Source organism: Symphalangus syndactylus, chromosome 18, assembly GCF_028878055.3.
Source record: "Symphalangus syndactylus isolate Jambi chromosome 18, NHGRI_mSymSyn1-v2.1_pri, whole genome shotgun sequence".
Classification (NCBI taxonomy): domain Eukaryota; kingdom Metazoa; phylum Chordata; class Mammalia; order Primates; family Hylobatidae; genus Symphalangus; species Symphalangus syndactylus.
Window position 1 is genome coordinate 37,105,099 of NC_072440.2, and position 21,030 is coordinate 37,126,128.

The 21,030-nt window shown below is 36.4% G+C and overlaps 2 protein-coding genes across 6 annotated transcripts in view; both read right to left on the minus strand.

Moving 5' to 3' along the window:
* The window catches only part of IPO11 (importin 11), a 229,948-nt gene that overhangs the window by 47,204 nt on the left and 161,714 nt on the right, over positions 1–21,030 (minus strand). For all 5 annotated transcript variants that reach the window (XM_063623275.1, XM_063623274.1, XM_055253888.2 and 2 more), the window contains exon 27: positions 20,716–20,837. In XM_063623275.1, coding sequence (XP_063479345.1) covers positions 20,716–20,837 — 122 coding nt within the window. The remainder of the gene's footprint in view (positions 1–20,715; positions 20,838–21,030) is intronic.
* LRRC70 (leucine rich repeat containing 70) lies at positions 338–2,206 on the minus strand. The gene has a single exon (XM_055253901.2). The coding sequence runs from the start codon at positions 2,204–2,206 to the stop codon at positions 338–340; it is 1,869 nt and encodes a 622-aa protein (XP_055109876.1).

Sequence of the window (21,030 nt, forward strand, 5' to 3'; positions counted from 1 at the left end):
TACTTAGACTCTAAGTTTCCTCACCTGTAAAGTATAAATAATACCACCTTTCAAGACTATTCACAGATTAAATGTGAAATGTGAAATATTTGGCACAGTGCTTGATACACAGAAATGTTAGCTATTATTACTTAATACAGTATATATCAAAGAAAATATTTGCTAAATGAATACACTGTTCACAAATTATTAAAAACATATTTTAATAATGCTAAATTTTAATAATGAATTATATGATTCATTATATTTCCAAGTAAAGCATATAATTCCATAAGGAGGTTTCAGTTTAAATCATGTCCATGGCACTGAAGTTTCTTATAGACAATATTTAGTTGAGTTATAAAGCAGAATGTTCAAAAAGAATGACCTGTGCCTCATTTTCAGGAACAATTTGTTTATGAAGTCGAATCTGCTCCAAGCCAGGACTTTCTAGAGAATTTGGGGAAGTGTTACAAATTGAGGCAGTTACATTATACCCTGCTGACTGATAAAAGCTGTAGTATTCAAGTCTATTTTCCCTTGAGTTTTCTGATGCCTTTAGTTGTTGTTTAAACTGAACAACTTTGTAGATCAAAAAAATGATTAAAACACAAGCTAGGATGAAAAAAGCTAACAAAATGTCAAAAGCCTCATTCAACTTCTCAACTTCTTGTGTACAAATTAGAGATGTTTTCCCTGACATTGAAGCAGCATCAATCGGTAGAGCACTGTTTTTTTCCAAGTTCAAGGTAACAGAAGTAGTAAGTTGTATTTGCACAGGTAACACTGCTGTAGTCTCTAATGGATTACCAAAGGCATTCTCTTGAAAAAATCTACCAGCAGGTGAAGTAGGAATTCGTTCCCAGAAAGTAATGTTCTCAGTCTCAGTATTTTCCAGAGGACTGCCATTTGTGGTTACTTTATGCCAGGCCATCATTAGTGCAGTAGTCTTGTGATGAATATGAGGAGATTTTACAACAGCCCAAGCTCTGGATACATTTATTGAAGACGTAACACAATTTGTAATGTTAATATAACGTAATGCTCTGCCACGCATGGATGGGGGATTCTGACAATAGATGTTTAGAGTAATGGCTGAAGATGCTAGCCAGTCTCGAAGGCCCAAAAGTTTGCAGTTACATTCCCAAGGATTAGAATTTGCCTGAAGATGAATCAATGAAGACAATGGCTTAAGGACCCTTGGATGCAAGTCTGTAAGATTATTAAATGACAGATTAAGGATCTTCAAAGATGCTCCCATATTTTCAAATGTATCATTATCAATGCTAATTATTCTGTTTCTATCTAACTTAAGGTAAATTAAATTCTTTAACAAACTAAATGTGTCAGAATTTAAATTCTCTAAATCATTATGACTTAAGATCAAATGTTTAAGATTATTAATTCCACTAAAACCATCCCTAGTAACATTTCTAATTCTTGAATTTTTCAAGAGGAGGTATTCCAAACTGACAAGTCCTTTAAATGCAAAGGGCTGTATTGCTTTAATAGGATTATGAGACAAAGAAAGTCTTCTAAGACTTTTAAGTACTTCAAAGGCATTTGATGGTACTTTTGTTAAATTATTACTTTCTAAATACAAACAAGCAAGGTTTTCAAGATGTTGAAAGCCTGATTCTGATATCCTCAAAATGTTATTGTTTGATAAATCAAGTATCCGAAGAGCAACCATACCAACAAAGGTACCACTCCCAAGGACAGTGAGGCGATTCCTTTGTAGATTTAAGTACTGAACTGAAACTAGATCATTAAATACTCCTCTTGGAACAAAAGATACCTGATTAGACTGTAAATATAAATTACGAAGATTTAAAAGTCCCTTAAATATTCCAGGATCTAAGCGTTTGATGAAATTATGATTTAGAAATAGAAAATATAGATGCCTCAATTGAACAAAGGCTTTTGGATATACATACAGAATGTTAGAATTATCCAAATACAATGCTACAAGAGAATGAAGTCCTGTTAATTCACTTTCATTTATATAAGATATATTATTCCCAGTCAGATACAGAAAAACTGTACTTTCAGGAAAATTCTTAGGAATACTCGAAAGGCCTAAGTTACGGCAGTTAATTTGTCTCCCAGTGCAGAGCTGACAAACAGACGAACATCCAAGTATTTCTTTGTGGAGTAATAATAAAAGATAACAGGTAACAACCAGAAACAGTCGTAGGCAAGGCAGAGAAAACTGTAATCCACACATATCCCTGTTCTTGGTTTTTCTGTTCAGATCAGAATTGGCTATAAAAAGAGAAGGTAAAGCTTTAAATCATCAAAACTTCATCAAATGAATTTTTTTATAATACTATAACTTCTGTATTCTATTTTAATTAGGATCATCCAATAATACTATCATAAATCATACCATGGTAATAGCAAAAAATAGTAAGTGTGGAATACGTTCTACAATTATTAACATGATCAGGCCATTAACCCACTACTTGACAAAATAGTTCAGATTAATGAAACATTTGTTAAGTTAACTTAAAAATTACAATTGATTACAACATAGGTGACAAATGATGTAGGAATGAGAATCTGAATTTAATATGTCCCTTTAACAACATAAAGTCTAATATCAAATAACATTATAATTTATGAAAACACAAATTCACTACAGAACAATTAAACTCTAAATTACAGTTTGTCACAGAACTATTTTTCATGTCAGCTAAAAGTTCATATTTAAGTAAATAATCTTACCAAGAAAAGGAAATTCGTATTATTAACACTCAGCTGATTCAGTAAAGGTTTTCTTTTTAAATCTGAAGAACGACATTTCTTAACTCCAGTATGTTCTGTGTCACTGCTGACCTCCACCCCACCACTTTTTTTTTTTTTTTAAGTCACCGTTTGCTCAGGAAACACCACTCTTCACATTGGTTCCTTTACAGTCAATGTGTAAAACAGAGGTTGCCATGGATACAGGAAGCTAAGAGACAGGAAGTAATTTTATCTGTGTTTCAAAAGTATTGCTGAACGGAAATCTCAGGAACTTATTTTTTCAGAATGCAGTTAGAGTTTTCCTAATATACACATAGAAATATCTCCTATAATATAAAAATAATAGTTTTTAAAGGATACTTGAAAACGTTAGTTATTCAGAACCCAAATATCAATCAACAGACTCTAGCTATCAAACAACATAGCTACTGAATGGAAAAGGCTAGTTCAAATAAGATGTATATAGAGTAATATAATTTTTTGTAAACTTTTTAATAAAGAAAATATTTATGTTGTGTTAAATACACATTGAAGACTTAAATTTTATGCTTTACTCCTTTAATAAAAATAGGGGAAAAATTTAGAATGAACATAAATGTTGTTATATTATCCTTCAGTGCTTTTTAAAATTTTCAAAATATTTTTGGTTGCAAAAAATACTGAGTACTACTTAATATGTTAAGGTACTAATTGGTAGTAAGGTACTAATTAGTAATAACACACTAATTGGTTGCGTTGGGTTATAAGATGGTAAGAAGCTGCATACCAAATTACTGACACAGGTTATCTCTGCAAGAAAAGTTGGGGACAGTAAAAGAGGTGATGTTTCGCCATATATATATATAGATATATATATATATCTATATATATATATCTGTATTAGTTTGAATCTTTTAGAACGAAAATGGAGTTTTTAATGTCATTTTTCAAGAATTTAAAGAATCAGATATAAATTGTTTATATTATATATTGTTCAGTCATTAACTTTCTTTCATTAACTAACTTTAAGCTAGTTGCTTAAGCTTTCTAATTCTGACTTTTATTAATATTACTAATACCCTGATAATATTCCTAAAATATCAAGTTATATAATTGTATACAACTCTCCTTTGATATTAAAGCAGTTTCATTTCACATCAACAATTACTTTAGACAATAATATGAATTATGTCCATATTAGAAAGCTGAAATAATATCTAGCATTATCTTTCTATGACTAAAAATTCAGCAATGCATACTGGATAGCAGATCGTTATCAAAATGACTTATGATTCTTACACCTATCCATTATGGCTGGCTATTGTTATTGCTATTTTATGCATTAAAAATGGAAAACAAAACAAGTGACAGAAATGATATGAATTTGAGGTAGGGGCTAGATTTCTCAGGTCCATTTTGTTTAGTACTTCCAATAATATACAAGGTGATATGAAGCTTGTCCCATGGATTTTTCAATTTTTCCTAACTTAAAGAGTTAGGAAAAATTCAGAGAAAGGGTCCTTTGAAATAAAAATAAAATTAAAGAGAAAAAATCCACAAAGTAATATAACCAGAGTATGAATTAATTTTGTTCTCTATGCCAAAAATATCCAAAGCAGTCAAGAACACTTACTAGGATGCAAAGGTAAAATTTTAAGGAAACTGTATTAAGGAAAAATGACAAAATAAAATCTCACATTCTAAAAACTGAAGGAAACTAAACTGACTTCAACAAAACAAGTAAATGTAAATAGTACACTGTAACTCTCAGGTTGAATGGTTAAAAAAAAATCCAATCTCCAGCAAAACAAAGTTTAGTCTTTCTGTTCATTTAGGAGTTGCTGTTCTTAGAGACAACTGATCAACAATGATTCCTCATTATCCTTTTCTGATTACTAATGTTCATTACAACTATTACTGAACACTACGCTCAACCTCTTAAATTAGTCTTCTATTTCTTTCCAGGAAATTGACTCATTGAGCTGTTTTCCTCTCATTCTTGTGGCTGAACCTTCTTTTACACTGCCTTTGTCTTCAAATCATCTCATGCTTCTGGTGTTAATACATAACTATTCTCTTTTCCATTCAGATTCTGCCCATGCAAAAACAAGAATGTATAAATAACAGAGCAATTGTTCCATTAGCTCGTTTAAATATACATCATCTGTATGCATGCATGTATTCTTTTGAGACACAGTCTTGCTCTGTCGGCTAGGCTGGAGTGCAACAATGTGAACACAGCTCACCATAGCATCGACCTCCCAGTCTCAAGTGATCCTCTTCCCTCAGCCTCCTGAGTAGCTAGGACTGCAGGTGCATGCCACCATGCTTTTTCTTATTTTTGTAAAGACACTGTCTTGCCATTTTGCTCAGGCTGGTCTTGAACTAGTAGGTTCAAGTAATCCTCCCACCTTGGCCTCCCAAAGTGCTGGGATTACAGGTGTGAGCCACTGTGTCTAGCCTATATGTATTTAGATATATAGCATCTATATATAAACCAATCAAGATTGGTTTATACATAAAGAATGGCTTATAATAACAGCAGTTACTGATTTCATGGACCTTAAAAGTCACTGATGGACCCAAAATCAAGAGAATGAAAATGTGAAATGGGATTTGCAATTAAAAATAATCCAGCTCTTTCTGCCATCATGAAGCCTGTCGAGGCCTGCTTGGAACACGACTTTTAAAAGGCAAGTATTTCTGGAAGGCTGTCATCCAAGGCCATTTTTGCTGCTATAAGCAGGGTCTCTGGAACCAAAGGGAGCACACAGATCTTCTTAAAACTGAAGGTGTTTATGCCCGAGATGAAACTGAATTATATTTGGGCAATAAATGTGCTTACGCACACAAAGCAAAGAATGACACAGTGACTCCTGGCAGCAAACCAAACAAAATCAGAGTATTCTAGAGAAAGGTGACTTGGGCCCAAGGAAACATTGGCATGGTTTTTGCCAGATTCCAAAGCGATCCTTCTGCTAAGGCCATTGGACATAGATGCTGTAACCCCTTAAGGATTTAAACTAATGAAAGGTAAATAAAGTGGACTTGTGCTCTTGGAAAAAAAAAACTTAGCAAACAATTTGAAAATTCTTTTGCTCAATGTAGGAGATAAATTTTAATGAGGGGCAGTATATTTCAATATAGACCTCTTATCAGTTGCAAGAAAAAAAAACAACAACATAGTAACTATACACAGTGGAGAAATCAGATAACACCTTGACCAGCATTAACATCATCAGTGAGAAACAGATGAGCACCATGTGACTTTGCCTGTGATATTCCAAGAGGGACACATCACTTATGCAATATTCTAACGAGAGATGCGTACATAAATCTAAGCATAAGGAAATATTGAACCACAAATGAACATTCTATTCTGTTGGGGAAGGTGGGGAGAGGATGGATGGGAGACAAAAACAGAGAGGCAACTGGAAAGATAGTGAGAAATTATAAGGAGTGGATTCTTTAAAAATGTTGTAAGAGAAAAAGAAAAGACTGAGGAAATGACATGACAGAGTAAAAGAGACTACAAAAACACAAGAACTAAAGCAATAATTGGTCCTAGACTGTAAGTACTGAGGAGTAAGAGACCATGACAAATACAACTTACAGAGAAATGGTTCAGAATATAAAACATCTATCTAGTTATCTGACAGAAAATGTGTATCACGCAACAAATTGGGACAAAAGTTAACAATAGGTGATTCTGGGTAAAGGTCATATGAGTGTTCTTTACTGTTCTTGCAGTGTTTTTCTAAGTCTGAAATAATTTCTAAATGAAAATATCATGACAGTAGCTATGATATCCATGTAAAATCTGTCCATGCGCATTACTGCCAAGATATGTCACCATTTCTAAGTTTTTAACGTATGCTTTAAAATAAAATCAGAAACAAATACTGTGCTCCTATAACATGGCAAAACTATGAATATCTCTATTTGCTCAAATGTCAAGAAGAAAATCAACTATGAAATTTTTAACCACAAATCTATTTATGAGAATAAAAAATAAATTTAATGCACTTTATACATGAGAAGCATAAAATTTCAACTATGCCTGTGACTATGGGGCTTTAAAAGCAAACTGATACTTCCTAAGGATGTACTGACACTGGGACACTTTCAAGGAACATTATTAATCACCCCCCCAGCATGACTTTAGAAGAACATTTTTAACTTCTTGATATCTGTTCCTGTTACACAGTCATTTTGAGAAGCATATTTTATTTCCATGGACAATTTTAGGTGCCATCCTCATTGCGGCTATATGATGAGAAATTTCTTTGATGTATATTGGCATAGTTTTACACTGCAAAGCACAGAAAGCAGAACTATTAAACAGAAGGGCCGTTCCAACTTAAAAAAAGCTAGCAGAGACGGATTAGAATTCAAAATATCTCCTCTTTCCCCTGGCTCCACATGAAACCTTTGGAACACTAATCTCTCTTCTGACCCTATCCACCACCTTCTGGGTTTTGCTGAGATAGACTAATCTCAGCAGATTATAGTTCAGATCTAAGCTATATTAGAATTTCTCTTTCCTGCAAATCCCTTCCATTTTGATGGTTCTTATTTTATGCTTATATTAACAATTTCCAGCTTATCATAATCCCTAAAATCCCTATAGTTTTAAACACACACACAGACACACACACACACACCGGAAAAAGAGAGGGGGGATTAATTAGCCTAACAGATGATTTAATAAGGCTATGAGAGAGCTAAGTCTCTTCCAACAACTATAATAACCTTTGTGAAATTATTTTCTTGCCTCAACAGACAATATTATAAAATGAATGAAGTTACATGAATGAAGACTGTATTGATTATAGAAACTAGCATATGGAATTAAAAGCACAGATTTGGGAGTCACTGTTTGTATTTTGAGGATAATACTTATATAACAAATAGCTATAGTTAGAAAGAAGTCCTACAATAAAATGGGCTGTCTTAAGGACCAGGGACTTTTTATTAGCAAAGTATCCAAACAGAAGTTTAATGAACATCCCCATCAGAGATGCTATAGAAGGAAAGTTTATTACCAAATAAAGATTAATCTAAATAACCCCTAAGGGAACTCTCAATGTTAAGCCACCAGTGCTGAATACCACCCAATACGGCTGAGAGGTATATGTACAATACTGCAGGGGCATCAAGGCTCCACACAAGACTATCTATGTCAGGCATGAGACTAGTCAAATTGACCACCGTGTGAAAAATAACTCCAGAATCATGCCTATTTTGGTAACTGGAATATGGTTAACCGCTTCTTGGCACCCAAACTGCTAACCTTTTCACAGCTGGCCTTTTAAGCATCTTATAGCTTGGATTTGACAGAACTTCTACCATTTAATCTCCATTATTTTGACCCGCCAAAGAAGCATAAGCAGCTCTTTCTCACTCCAATAACCAATGCTCATAATTCATCGATCCGCTCACAGATCACACATATTTCTACTATGTAGTATAATATAGCTACTCAGTAATTCAGAAAAATTCTCTATATAAAATCTAACTCACAACTTTAAAAAGGAGTATACAGTCAGAAAGGTTAGTGAAGCAGAGAAATTAGGATAAACAGAATATAGGATTAACTCCTTTTGCTACTGCTGGATCAGATTTATTTACTGATAGAGTACTTCTATGACTCAGAGAGTGTTCTCAACATTTTTCAAGTATTATCTCTTTTTAATTCTCACAGGAGCCCTATAAAGTAGGGTACTATGATTACCCTGATACAATGGATAAAAAAATGAGACAGAGAAACTAAGAGTAAAGTTTTAAAGTAGCTGGGCTTGGTGGCAGGAACCTGTAGTCCCAGCTACAACCCGGGAGGCAGAGCTTGCAGTAAGCCGAGATCATGCCACTGCACTCCAGCCTGGGCGACACTGCAAGACTCCATCTCAAAAAAAACAGTAAAGCTTTACACCCCAAGAAGATCCTACCACATTTCCATATATAAAATTTTGTTCTTATATAATTTACCATAGGAGGTTTTTCGTAACAAACGTAACTTGAGAAAATGAAACTTTAAAAATGAACAATGTGCAGTGACCAAACTTCATAACTAACTATGAAAGAATGTGAAAGGCCTGGCGCAGTGGCTCCCACCTGCAATCCCAGCATATTGGGAGGCCCAGGCAGGCAGACTGCTTGAGTGCAGGAGTTCAAGACCAGCCTGAGTAACATGGCGAAACCCCATCTCTACTAAAAACACAAAAAACTAGCTGGGTGTGGTAGTGCAATCCTGTAGTCCCAGCTACTTGGGAGGCTGAGGTGTGAGAATCACCTAAGCTCAGGGGGTCGAGGCTGCAGTGAGCCGAGATCATGCCATTGCACTCCAACCTGGGCAACCAGAGTAAGACCCTGCCTCAAAGCCTCAAAAATAAAATAAAATAAAATAAAAAAATAAACAAATATATATATACACAATGATTGTGTACTATAAAATCAAGATATTATAATTTAAAGGTACTGTGTCCTGTGAATAAGCTAGAATTTTAGAGTTGTAAACACCAAATAATACTTCCAATGTATTTTCTATGTCATCTCTTCCGGATAAGTATCTATAATGCAGTGGAGAATCTCAATAAAACTTTCTTAATAAATGCACTTGATTTCTAGAGAGTGGACAGAAAGAATGATTTGTTGTTGTCCCTTTCATGAACAACTTAAATAAAAACGAGATATGTGGTTTTAAGTGGCTGGAAGAAGTACCCTACTTTAATAATGAAATATCTAGGAATATGATCTCATTTTCTAATCAGACTAACAAAAATGACCCAGAAATAGTAAAACCAGATTGTGGAATAGGAAAATTAGGCAAAATAGCATTACTTGAGGTATTCAATAGCCTGGCAAAGAAGACATTAAGAATAAGATAGACTGGACTTGAATTTCAGTTTGCTACTTGACTTTGGGTGGGTAATTAGCCTTTATTAGTCGTGATTACACATTTAAAAGGTTTAATAAGGCCGGGTGCGGTGGCTCATATCTGTAATCCCAGCATTTTGGGAGGCCGAGGTGGATGGATCACCTGAGGTCAGGAGTTGAAGACCAGCCTGGCCAACATGGTGAAACCCTATCTCTACTAAAAATACAAAAATGAGCTTGGCACGGTGGTATGCGCCTGTGATCTCAGCTAATGGGGAGGCTGGGGCAGGAGAATAACTTGAACCCAGGTGGCGGAGGTTGCAGTGAGCTGAGATTGTGCCACTGTACTCCAGCCTGGGCGACAGAGCAAGGCTGTCTCAAAAAAAAAAAAAAAAAAAAAGTTTAATGATGTCCATCCCCCATAGAGCTATTGGAAGAATCAACTGAAATGTATATGAAAAATGTATTGTAAAAAGGCTATCACAAATTATGTGTTCTATTAGTTATTATTTACTTCTTGTTATCAGTTTCTTCACACACAAACTAGATGAATGTGGGAAAGTTTCAAAAGAAAGAGATGTACCCACTGAATAAGCTGGTATCATCACACAGTTGGTGAAATTGATTTAACAGTAGAAACAAGGATTTACTGAGTGGTCATATTCATTAAGCATTTTAGAAGGCATCATATATACATTCTCCAATTTATCATAATAAGCCCTAGGTGCTAGCTGTTACCACTGCTTCCATTTGAAATACGAGAAAACTGAGAATGACAGAAAACTGGTCCAACATCACACCAACAGTAGGCAGAACAGGCATCTGAAGCTAACTCTAGCTCCCTTTCCACTATAATGCATATTTTTCTCTCTGGTATTCTGGGTAGAATAAAAGCAGAAACTCAAGGAAAAGAATCTCCAAAAAACAAAGTAAAATAAAAAAGATGTTCCTCGAGCTATGAAGGAACCACTTGTGACATACACATGCATCATCTACATGGGTAAAACTGGAAAACATACGAGACTCATCATTTCACTCCTCTGAGTACTTTTTCTAGTGTTATCCTTGTTGGAGCTAGTTATTCTGTGTACAATTATTTTTCTATATCACATCAACTACTTTGAGGCTCTGGACCCAATACCTCACTCTCACTGAGAAACATCTCTTATTCTCATTGTAAAGCAGTTTGAGGTCCTGGAACATCAAAATAATCTAATTTGATCACAGTTTAGTTTTTCTTTGGTGATATGTTTAAAAGAAGCTTCTCACAGAATGGTCAGTGATTAGCTAAGTGCACTCAGTGTCTATAATATGACTGTTACATAAGAAAACAGTTTGCCAGAAGCCTTTATCTAATTTGCAGACAGGGCACTGTTCCTAGATATGAGGAAAGCATTGAGAACGTAGTCTCAAATTAACAAGCATTCAGAAACTTTCCTAAGTAGTCAGGACAGGAGATGGAAGACATGAATTGTTGTTCTAAGATGCCAGAGTGCAATGAACAATCATCTATCCTAAAGGTGAAGTACAATGCGTCTTCAGTGCACAGCATGGTGACCTACCACATTATAGCATCTTTAAAACACTGCTATTATATTAGTGTCATAAGGTTGATATCAGAAGAGGAACAGGTGAGCATTTTAGTTCTAATGTATGTTTCAAGGGTAAAGTAAATTTGTATTAAAAATGAAAACCAAAACAGACTATTTCCATTCAAATCCTAATGTAGGAAGATAGAAACACCTCAAAATACTTCAAAAAGTGGGGCACTTTTTTGGGGGGAGTGGAGAGGGGAATATCTGGTTTTCAAAGAACTTTCAGAAGCTTAAAAAAAAGTTTTATAAATGATTATAACCCTTCAATGAAAAATCAGCAAGCCAAGGAATTAATCATTTACCTTCTTTTTCAATGAAATTGCTTTGTATACAGATGAAAGGAGTGAGCATCCAATTGTAATATCAACTGTTCTAACACCTGTCTACACCCTCCAGCTTCTGCTAGATTAAAGCTAACAAAATTCAGTTTGTAATTATTAGCCAATTCAAAAATAGGTATCTTACTCAAATTATGCTGGAAAACCAGTCCCCAAACTCACAAGAGCAAAAAGATACATATGCATAGCTTATACAAAAAATAAAAACATAAAAGCTGCATCAAAGGGTTTTTTTCCCAGTTGAACTGAAATAATCAGAACCAATAATTACTACAAATTGCATTAGATTATATACAAAGAAGGAAAACATACATAATGTAAAGATTCTTTTGATCTTCTAAAGATATACAGCCCCTTTGTAAACCATATATTCAAAGAGTGGTAAGGGAGCAGAATTTCAACATCTGAAGTCCTGAAACTTCAAAGTAGTCTTATTCATGTCTCTATTTTCCTCGCATAACAATGCAAGAAAGGGAATTAGTCATCATTCACTATACTCCACGAAGACTGTTTCTTTTACAGTCAACTCTGGCAAAATAAAAATAGTAAAAACCCTCCCCTTGTTACTTCACTGCCCCTTTCCACAAATTACTATATAATCAGATAACAGAAACTAGGTTAAAAATCAGCTCAGGCTGTATTTTGAGTAAAAACATCAACAATAAGAGCAACTACTCAGAGAAGAGGCAGAGCAATACGGCAAAACAGAACCCTCCAATGACCAATTCCTTGCATTCCTCCACTGGAACACCAATTTGCAGAATAATCTGTAGAATTATCCAAACAAGAAAATACCTTCACAAGAGCTAAAGAAACCAGGTGAGAGATCATAGTACCTGGTTTTAGCATAGAACAAGAAAGGACACCTTGAAAGGGGAAGAAAGAACAGTCTTTCATTGCCTACACCACGCCTATCCCAACTCCACGCAGCAGAGAGAGAAGCTGTGTGCTTGGGGGAGAGAGAGAAGTATGCAGATAGCTTTGCCTTGGAAGCTACTACAAGCACCCTCCTCCCCTCCCCACCACCCACAATAAATCACAGTACTGGGTCCAACTCCAAACAGTAAAGCACAAAGAGAAACTCCCTTCCATATGAGGGAAGAGAAAAGTGAGCAAAGGCCTTTGCCTGGGAACCCTAGGAATTCTCAAGTCCCTCAGGCTGGTGAACAGCACACCTGGCCTTAAGGCACTCTCTAGTGCTGAAATGACTGCAGTATCCACAGGCTTAGGGAAGTGAACAGTCAGTCCCTTTTGAATTCCTGAAGACCCTCTGAAGAAGGACAGGTACAAACAAGGCCAGGCTGTGAAGACAGGAAAAAATATCTAATTCTTTAAAGCTCAGACACTGACATACCTCTACAAGCATCAAGAACATTCAGCTAAATATGATCTCATTTCATATTTATCAGACTAAATAATGCATCAGTGATCTATCCTGAAAAGATGGAGATGTGCAACCTTTCAAAGAACTCAAAATAGCTTTTTTGAGGAAGCTCAACAAATTTCAAGAAAACACAGAAAATCAATTCAGAAACTTATCAAAAAATTTAACAAAGATACTGAATTTTTTTTTTTTTTTTTTTTTTTTTTGAGACAGAGTCTTGCTCTGTCGCCCAGGTTGGAATGTGGTAGCACAATCTCGGCCCACTGCAACCTCTGCCTCCTGGGTTCAAGTGAGTCTCCAGCCTCAGCCTTCCGAGCAGCTGGGATTACAGGTGTGCACCACCACACCCTGCTAATTTTTTGTATTTTTACTTTTAAAAAATCAAACGGAAATACTGGAGTTGAAAAATACAATGGACAAACTGAAAAAATGCATTAGAGGATCTCAACAGCAAAACTGATCAAGCAGAAGAAAAAAATCAGTAAGGTAGAAGACGGAATATTTGAAAATACAGTCAGCCTGGGTCTGGTGGCTCACATCTGTAATCCTAGCACTTTGGGAGGCTGAGGTGGGTGGATAGCTTGAGCTCAGGGGTCTGATCAGACTGGGCAACATGGCAAAACCCCATCTCTACAAAAAATACAAAAATTAGCCAGATGTGGCGGTATGCACCTGTAGTCCCAGCTAACTGGGAGACTGAGGTAGGAGGATCGCTTGACCCCAGGAGGTTGAGGCTGCAGTGCGCCATGATTGTACCACTGCACTTCAGCCTGGGCAACACAGCAAGACCCTGTCTCAATCAATCAACCTATCAATCAATCAAAACAGAAAAATAAAGAAAACACAATCAAAGGAGGAGAAAAATTGAAAAGAAATGAATAAGGCTTATGAGATCTATGGGACAGCATCAAAAGAGCAAATGTAGCCAGGTGTGGTGGCTCACGCCTGTAATTCCAGCACTTTGGGAGGCTGAGGTGGGTGGATCACCTTAGGTCAGGAGTTTGAGACCAGCCTGACCAACATGGCTAAACCCTGTCTCTACTAAAAATACAAAATTAGCTGGGTGTGGTGGTGCATGCCTGTAATCGCAGCTACTCGGGAGGCTGAGGCAGAAGAATTGCTCGAACCCAGGTGGTGGAGGTTGCAGTGGGCCGAGATTGTTCCATTGCACTGCAGCCTCGGCAACAACAGTGAAACTCCATCTTAAAAAAAAAAAAAAAAAAGCAAATGTAAGAGTCACTGACCTTCAAGAGGGAGAGAGAAGAGGGTAGAAATAGTAAAATAATAATAATAATAACAATAATAGAAAATTTTCCAAATCCAGAGAAAGATATAAATATTCAGGGACAAGAGAGTCAAAGACCACCAAGGAGATTCAACCCACATAAGATGATTCCAAGACATATATATAATAATCTAATTCTCAACGGTCACAAAGAGTGGATCCTAAAAGCAGCAATAAAACCAGTAACATATAAAAGGGCTCCAACACATCTGGCTGCAGACTTTTCAGTGAAAATCTTCCAGGCCAGGAGGGATGACATATTCAAAGTGCTGAAGGAAAGAAAAGGGCAACCAAGAATACTGTAACCAGCAGAAATATACTTCAAACATGAAGGAGAGATAAAGACTTTCTCAGACAGACAAAAGCTGAGGGAATTCATCACCACAGGCCTGTCTTACAAAAACTGCTGAAAGGAATTCATCAATTTTAAGAAAACGATGGTAAAATGTAACAAGAAAACATCTGGATGGGTAAAATTCCCTGGTAAAGGTTAACTACACAGCTGGGTATGGTGGTCCATGCCTATAGTCCCAGCTACTCAGGAGGCTGAGGTGGGAGGATCACCTGAGCCCAGGAGATCAAGGCCTGCCTGGACAATAGAAGCTAAACCCTGCCACTAAAAAAAAAAAAAAAAAAAAAATTTTTAAACTACACAGACAAAAATTCAAAATAATACTCTAATTGTGGTGACTATATCACTCATATCTTTATGAATTATAAAGACAAAACTTTTTTTTTTGTTTTTTTTTTTGAGAGAATCTTGCTGTGTCACCCAGGCTGGAGTGCAGTGGTATGATTTTGGCTCACTGCAACCTCTGTCTCCTGGATTCAAGTGATTCTTAGGCCTCAGCCTCCAGAGTAGCTAGGATTATAGGCATGCACCACCATGCCCAGTTAGTTTTCTGTACTGTTTTTTAGTAGAGACGGTTTTTTGCCATGTTGCCCAGGCTGGTCTCGAACTCCTGGCTTTAAGTGATCTGCCTGCCTCGGCCTCCCAAAGTGCTGAGATTACAGGCATGAGCCACTGCGCCTAGCCAAAACAAAACTACCAATAAGAAAAATAACATTTATGCACCCAACAAACATATGAAAAAAAGCTCAACATCACTCATCATTAGAGAAATGCAAATCAGAACCACAATGAGATACCATCTCATGCCAGTCAGAATGGCGATTATTAAAAAGTCAAGAAACAGTAGATGCTGGCGAGGCTGAGGATAAATAGGAATGCTTTTACACTGTTTGTGAGAATGTAAATTAGTTCAATGATCATGGAAGACAGTGTGGCAATTCCTCAAAGATCTAGAACCAGAAATACCATTTGACCCAGCAATCTCATTACTGGGTATATACCAAAAGGAATACAAATCATTCTACTATAAAGACACATGCACACATTTGTTTCTTGCAGCACTATTTACAATAGCAAAAACACGGAACCAACCCAAATGCCCATCAATGATAGACTGGATAAAGAAAATGTGGCACATATATACCATGGAATACTATGCAGCCATAAAAAGGAATGAGATCATGTCCTTTGCAGGGACATGGATGAAGCTAGGAGCCATCATCCTCAGCAATTAACTCAGGAACAGAAAATCAAGCACTGCATGCTCTCACTCATAAGTGAGAGTTGAACAATGAGAACACATGGACACAAGGAGGGGAGCAACACACACCAGGGCCAGCTGGGGGGTGAGGGGAGGTTGAGCATTAGGACAAATAGCTAATGCATGCGGAGCTTAAAACCTAGATGATGGGCTGAAACCTACACGTTCTGTACTTGTATCCTGGAACTTAAAGTAAGAAAAAAGAAAAATAACCACAACAATTTGTCAAGAAATGGCAATATAAAAAGATGTAAACTGAGACATCAAAAAACCAAAATGTGGGAGAATGATGTGAAGAGTGCTTGGTGTTAGTTTGTTTCTTTTCTTCATAATCGAAATTAAAGTTGTCATCAGTTTTGTTCTGTTTTTCTTGAGACAGAGTCTCACTCTGTTGCCCAGGCTGGAGTGCAGTGGTGCAATACTGGCTCACTGCAACCTCTGCCTCCCGGGTTTAAGTAATTCTCCTGCCTCAGCCTCCTGGGTAGCTGGAATTACAAGCATGTGCCACCACACCTAGCTAATCTTTGTGTTTTTAGTAGAGATGAGGTTTCACCATGTTGGCCCAGGCTGGTCTCAAAGTCTTGACCTCAAGTGATCTGCCTGCCTTGGCCTCCAAAAGTGCTGGGATTACAGGTGTGAGCCCACTGCACCTGGCCTGAATTTGGTTATTTCTTTAGGTCCATTTTCTTAATACAAAACTTACTATGTATTTCAGATGCAAAAATGTATCTTTCCCTTTCAAATCATCTTTTAGAATTAGGTACTGCATTAAATAGATGAGAAAAAGAAGGGGATGAAATAAGGACAGTTAATTCCATCTATGTAGACAGTTTGACCTTACATATGTAAACTCAAAACTCAATCTTTTCTTTTTTTTTTTTTTTTTTTTGAGACAGAGTCTCGCTCTGTCGCCCAGGCTGGAGTGCAATGGCGCGATCTCGGCTCACTGCAAGCTCCGCCTCCCAGGTTCACGCCATTCTCCTGCCTCAGCCTCCTGAGTAGCTGGGACTACAGGCGCCCGCCACTGCGCCCGGCTAATTTTTTGTATTTTTAGTAGAGACGGGGTTTCACCGTGGTCTCGATCTCCTGACCTCGTGATCCGCCCGCCTCGGCCTCCCAAAGTGCTGGGATTACAGGCTTGAGCCACCGCGCCCGGCCTAAACTCAATCTTAATCCTGACAACAACCTCATTAGAAAGATACTATTAGTACCCCCATTTTAAGAACAAGGAAACAGGCACATGGGAGTTAAGTAACTTGACCATGGTCATTAGCAAGTGACTGGTAGCCCTGGGATTTGAGTGTGGTCCTAAAGTCTGTAGTCTTCACCGAATTTCTAAGCCAAAAGTAGTGGATTAGAGTAAAAGAGTTTAACCATTTCCCAAATGGTCATTCTTTAGAGTCATGGTTCTAAACTGGGGGCAATTTGTCCCCAGGGATATCTAATGGCAATGTCTGATGATATTTTCAATTGTCATGACTTGAGGGGGTGGGAGGAAGGGGAGAGTGCTACTGACATCCGGTAGGTAGTGGCCAAGGATGATGCTAAACATGCTACAATGCACAGGACACCTTCCCACAAAAAATAATCATCTGGACCCAAATGCCATAGTAATAAAAGGAGGAAAAAATGACATTTCCCAATTTAGCCTGACTTTTAAAATCATCAACATCATACTTTAGACATGCCTTATTTTGGGAAAAGGAAATGGTATGCTGTAAAATCTAAAAGAAATGCAAGAATAGGAAATTACTAGTATGTAGAAAAATAAGAAATCATCATTAAGGATGCAGAAAAGGAAAAATATCCCCTAACTCCAACAACTATGTAGTTAACTAGAAGAAAGGTTACAAATAGGAAACAATAAAACTGCTGACTTGAATATCAGCACGTTCCACTACAGTAAATCTTCCTAAGTCACAAGCCAATTACTATGTGCCAAATTTCTACTGCAATAAAGGTGTTTTTTTTTTTTTTTTTTTTCAGATTGTTACAGGTTGATACAGATTTTCTATATCAACGTTTCATCACTAGTCTATTAAGGATATTATGAAGTTAAATCATCATTCTTTAAAATTCTACTACCACATTATTCAAGATTTTCTCAGTACCCTTAAAAATGACATGACTTTTGCTAATGCCCATTAGATTTTTATTTCATCTTAAAAACAAAAATTATATCTGATCTTCCATCTCAAGGCTACCACCTCACAACTTTTAAATTTAAAATTCCAGTGTTTAAGAGAATTTCAAGTCTTAATAAAGTCCTATCCCTCAATTTATGTAAGTTGACTTAAGTCCCAGTCTAAGTATTAATTTTTCTTATAGGTGCCAACTATAGATTGAGCATCCCTAATCCAAAAATCTGAAATGGCCCAAATCTGAGATTTTTTTGAGTGCCAGAATACTGCTACAAGTGGAAAATTTCATAAAAATACTTTGTTTCATATACAGAATTATTTAAAATATTGTATAAAATCATCTTCAGACTATGAGGTGTATATGAAATATAAATAAATTTCACATTTAGACTTGAGTCCCATCCCCAAAATATCTTGTTATATATATGCAAATATTTCAAAATCCCAAAAATCCAAAATCTGAAAGAAACATTTTAGATAAAGGATACTCAACCTATATTAAATTTCCACAACTTACATGTCAAAAATAGTTTTGAACAACCACACACTTACATAATGTTATACGTCGAAGCAAACAGTATTCTCATTAAAAATATAAAACAAATTTTTCTGATACAATTAGGTATCTTTCTAAACTTAACCTCCACCATTTCTAGCTTTCTTTCAATAATCTCAGTACTTTATCTTGGAGAAAACTCTAACATGTCTTATTAACTCATTTTTTTCCATTCATTAATTTATCTAACAAACAGAGTGCTGACTACTACACCAAGGACTATGTTCTTTAACATTTCAATATCAAAAACCTCAATAATTCTCAAGTCACTTTTTTCCCACCGAGAGAAAGAAACACCAATGAGTTAAAATGTAGGTAACTTAAATTTGGCTTTCAAAAATAAATAAGATGCCACACCATTTCATAGTGAGGAAATCTTTTCATCTTGTGCGTGTCCACCTGGGGAGCAATATCACCTGGTGGTTAGAAGAGGCATTCCTAGTGTTAAGCAGCCCAGGTTCAAATTGGCTTATGCCATGCCAAATGCTAGATCTCTTATCTTAGAAATGTTACTTAACATTTTTAAGTAATTGTTTGCTCTGTGAGAAGGGATAATCATGTCTATACCTCATTGGGCTGTTTTAAGAATTAAATTACCAACATAAAGCACTTAGGAAAGTATATGGCATTTGGTAAGTATTATCTATTGTTATGATATTGAGACAAAATAATTACATATGTCCTTAATACAAATTACGATAGTAGAAGTAAATAATACATAAAGAACAAATAAGGACTTTTAAAACTGGACTTACATCACTAATTTATCACTAGGATGTGTATGCTCTAAAAATTCCCTAAGACAGGGTTCCGCAACCCCTGGGCCATGGACTGGTACCAGCCCATGGTCTATTAGGAACCAGGCTGCATAGCAGGAAGTGAGCAGAGGGCAAGCAAGCATTACTGCCTGAGCTCTGCCTCCTGTCTGATCAGTGGCGGCATTAGATTCTCATAGGAGTGGTAACCCTATTGTGAACGGTGCATGCAAGGGATGTAGGCTGCACACTGCTTGTGAGAATCTAATGCCTGATGATTTGAGGTGGAATAGCTTCATCCCAAAAACATCCCCTTCCCCTCCCCCAGTTCATGGAAAACTTTTCTTCCACAAAACAGGTCCCCGGTGCCAAAAAGGCTGGGGACCGCTGTCCTAAGACATAAAGATCTAATGTAGTATCATCATTCCTTTAATACAACATCAAGCCCTGAGACCTGCTTTTAAGCCTTTAGAATTAAAAGTACAAAAAAATAGGGGCCCAGCATAATGGCTTTGGTACAGAAGGGCAGCAAAAAGGGTTGTTATGCCATCAACAAGGTGGTGACCTGAGAATATACCACCAACATTCATAAGTGCATCCATGAAGTGGGTTTCAAGAAATGTGCTGACCATGCACTAAAAGAAATTTCAAAATTTTGCTATGAAAAAGAAGGGGGCTCCAGGTGAGTGCACTGACATGAAGCTCAATCAAGCTGACTAAGCCAAAAGTATAAGCAACGTCCCATACCACAACCATGTGCAGTTGTTCAGAAAATGTAATGAGGAAAATTCACCAATCAAGCTCTGTGTTATTTATATACCTGCCACCACTTTAAAAAATCTACACAGCGTGAATGAGAACTAGGTACTGACTGTCAAAGTTTATTTTTAAAAGTATTTCATGCCGAACTCCACAAAATGGAATTAAAACAAAGAAACATATTCTTCTTTAAATGACCAAACCAAAGCATTTTGTATTTGCTTTATGGGAGTGAGAAGTTATAAAAGAAAAAAACAACTTGCAAACTTCCTTAGAAATAATCCAAAATAAAAAGAAAACAAAACTAATAATACTGTTGAATTAACACACTTTATGACATATTTTATGAAGTGCTATTGACTTTGAAATGTTAGATATTTAATGTATCTATGTAAACAGATGACTGAAGATTAGTCTAATAAAACGCAGTTATTATAACAAATGGAAATTCAGACAAGAATGAAATAAATTTGTAAAATGAATACAACCAAAATAAACTAGAGCCCCCACAATCCAAGAGCACCTATCCCACTCACTGCTTTCTGGATCTGGACCAACACTTACCACATCATTATCAGCTAACAAAATTCACATCCATATATATAAAAGTACCACTGCCCAGCAACACACAGCAATACTGATGGCCAAAAATAATGTTTACATTTTGATGTTTGAAAAAAACAAATTTTAAGAAAACATTTCCTCACCTATTATCGGATGGCAAAAGAGAGAGCAAAGCCAAAGCTGAAAGTTTTCTTCTTTCAGGCTGGGTAATGTTGTCCATTCGATCAACCCACATTTCAATCATATTTCCCAAAAGCTGGTCCATCTGAAACAAGAGGAGGAGGCATCTCAAAATACCTAAAATATGTTTTACTTGTGGGTAAATACTTTTAAAGGCTAAAGCCTCATAAGTCATGGTTAAAATTCAATTATAGTAAACCACAGAACTGGAATACCTGAACTGGGGGGTAAGTCATGAGCTGGAAATGGATAATTTGAGCAAAACCAGAAACTGACTC

Bases quoted from the DNA above. Each gene is read 5' to 3' on its own strand.
- LRRC70 (XM_055253901.2), bottom strand. From the start codon at position 2,206: ATGTGTGGATTACAGTTTTCTCTGCCTTGCCTACGACTGTTTCTGGTT.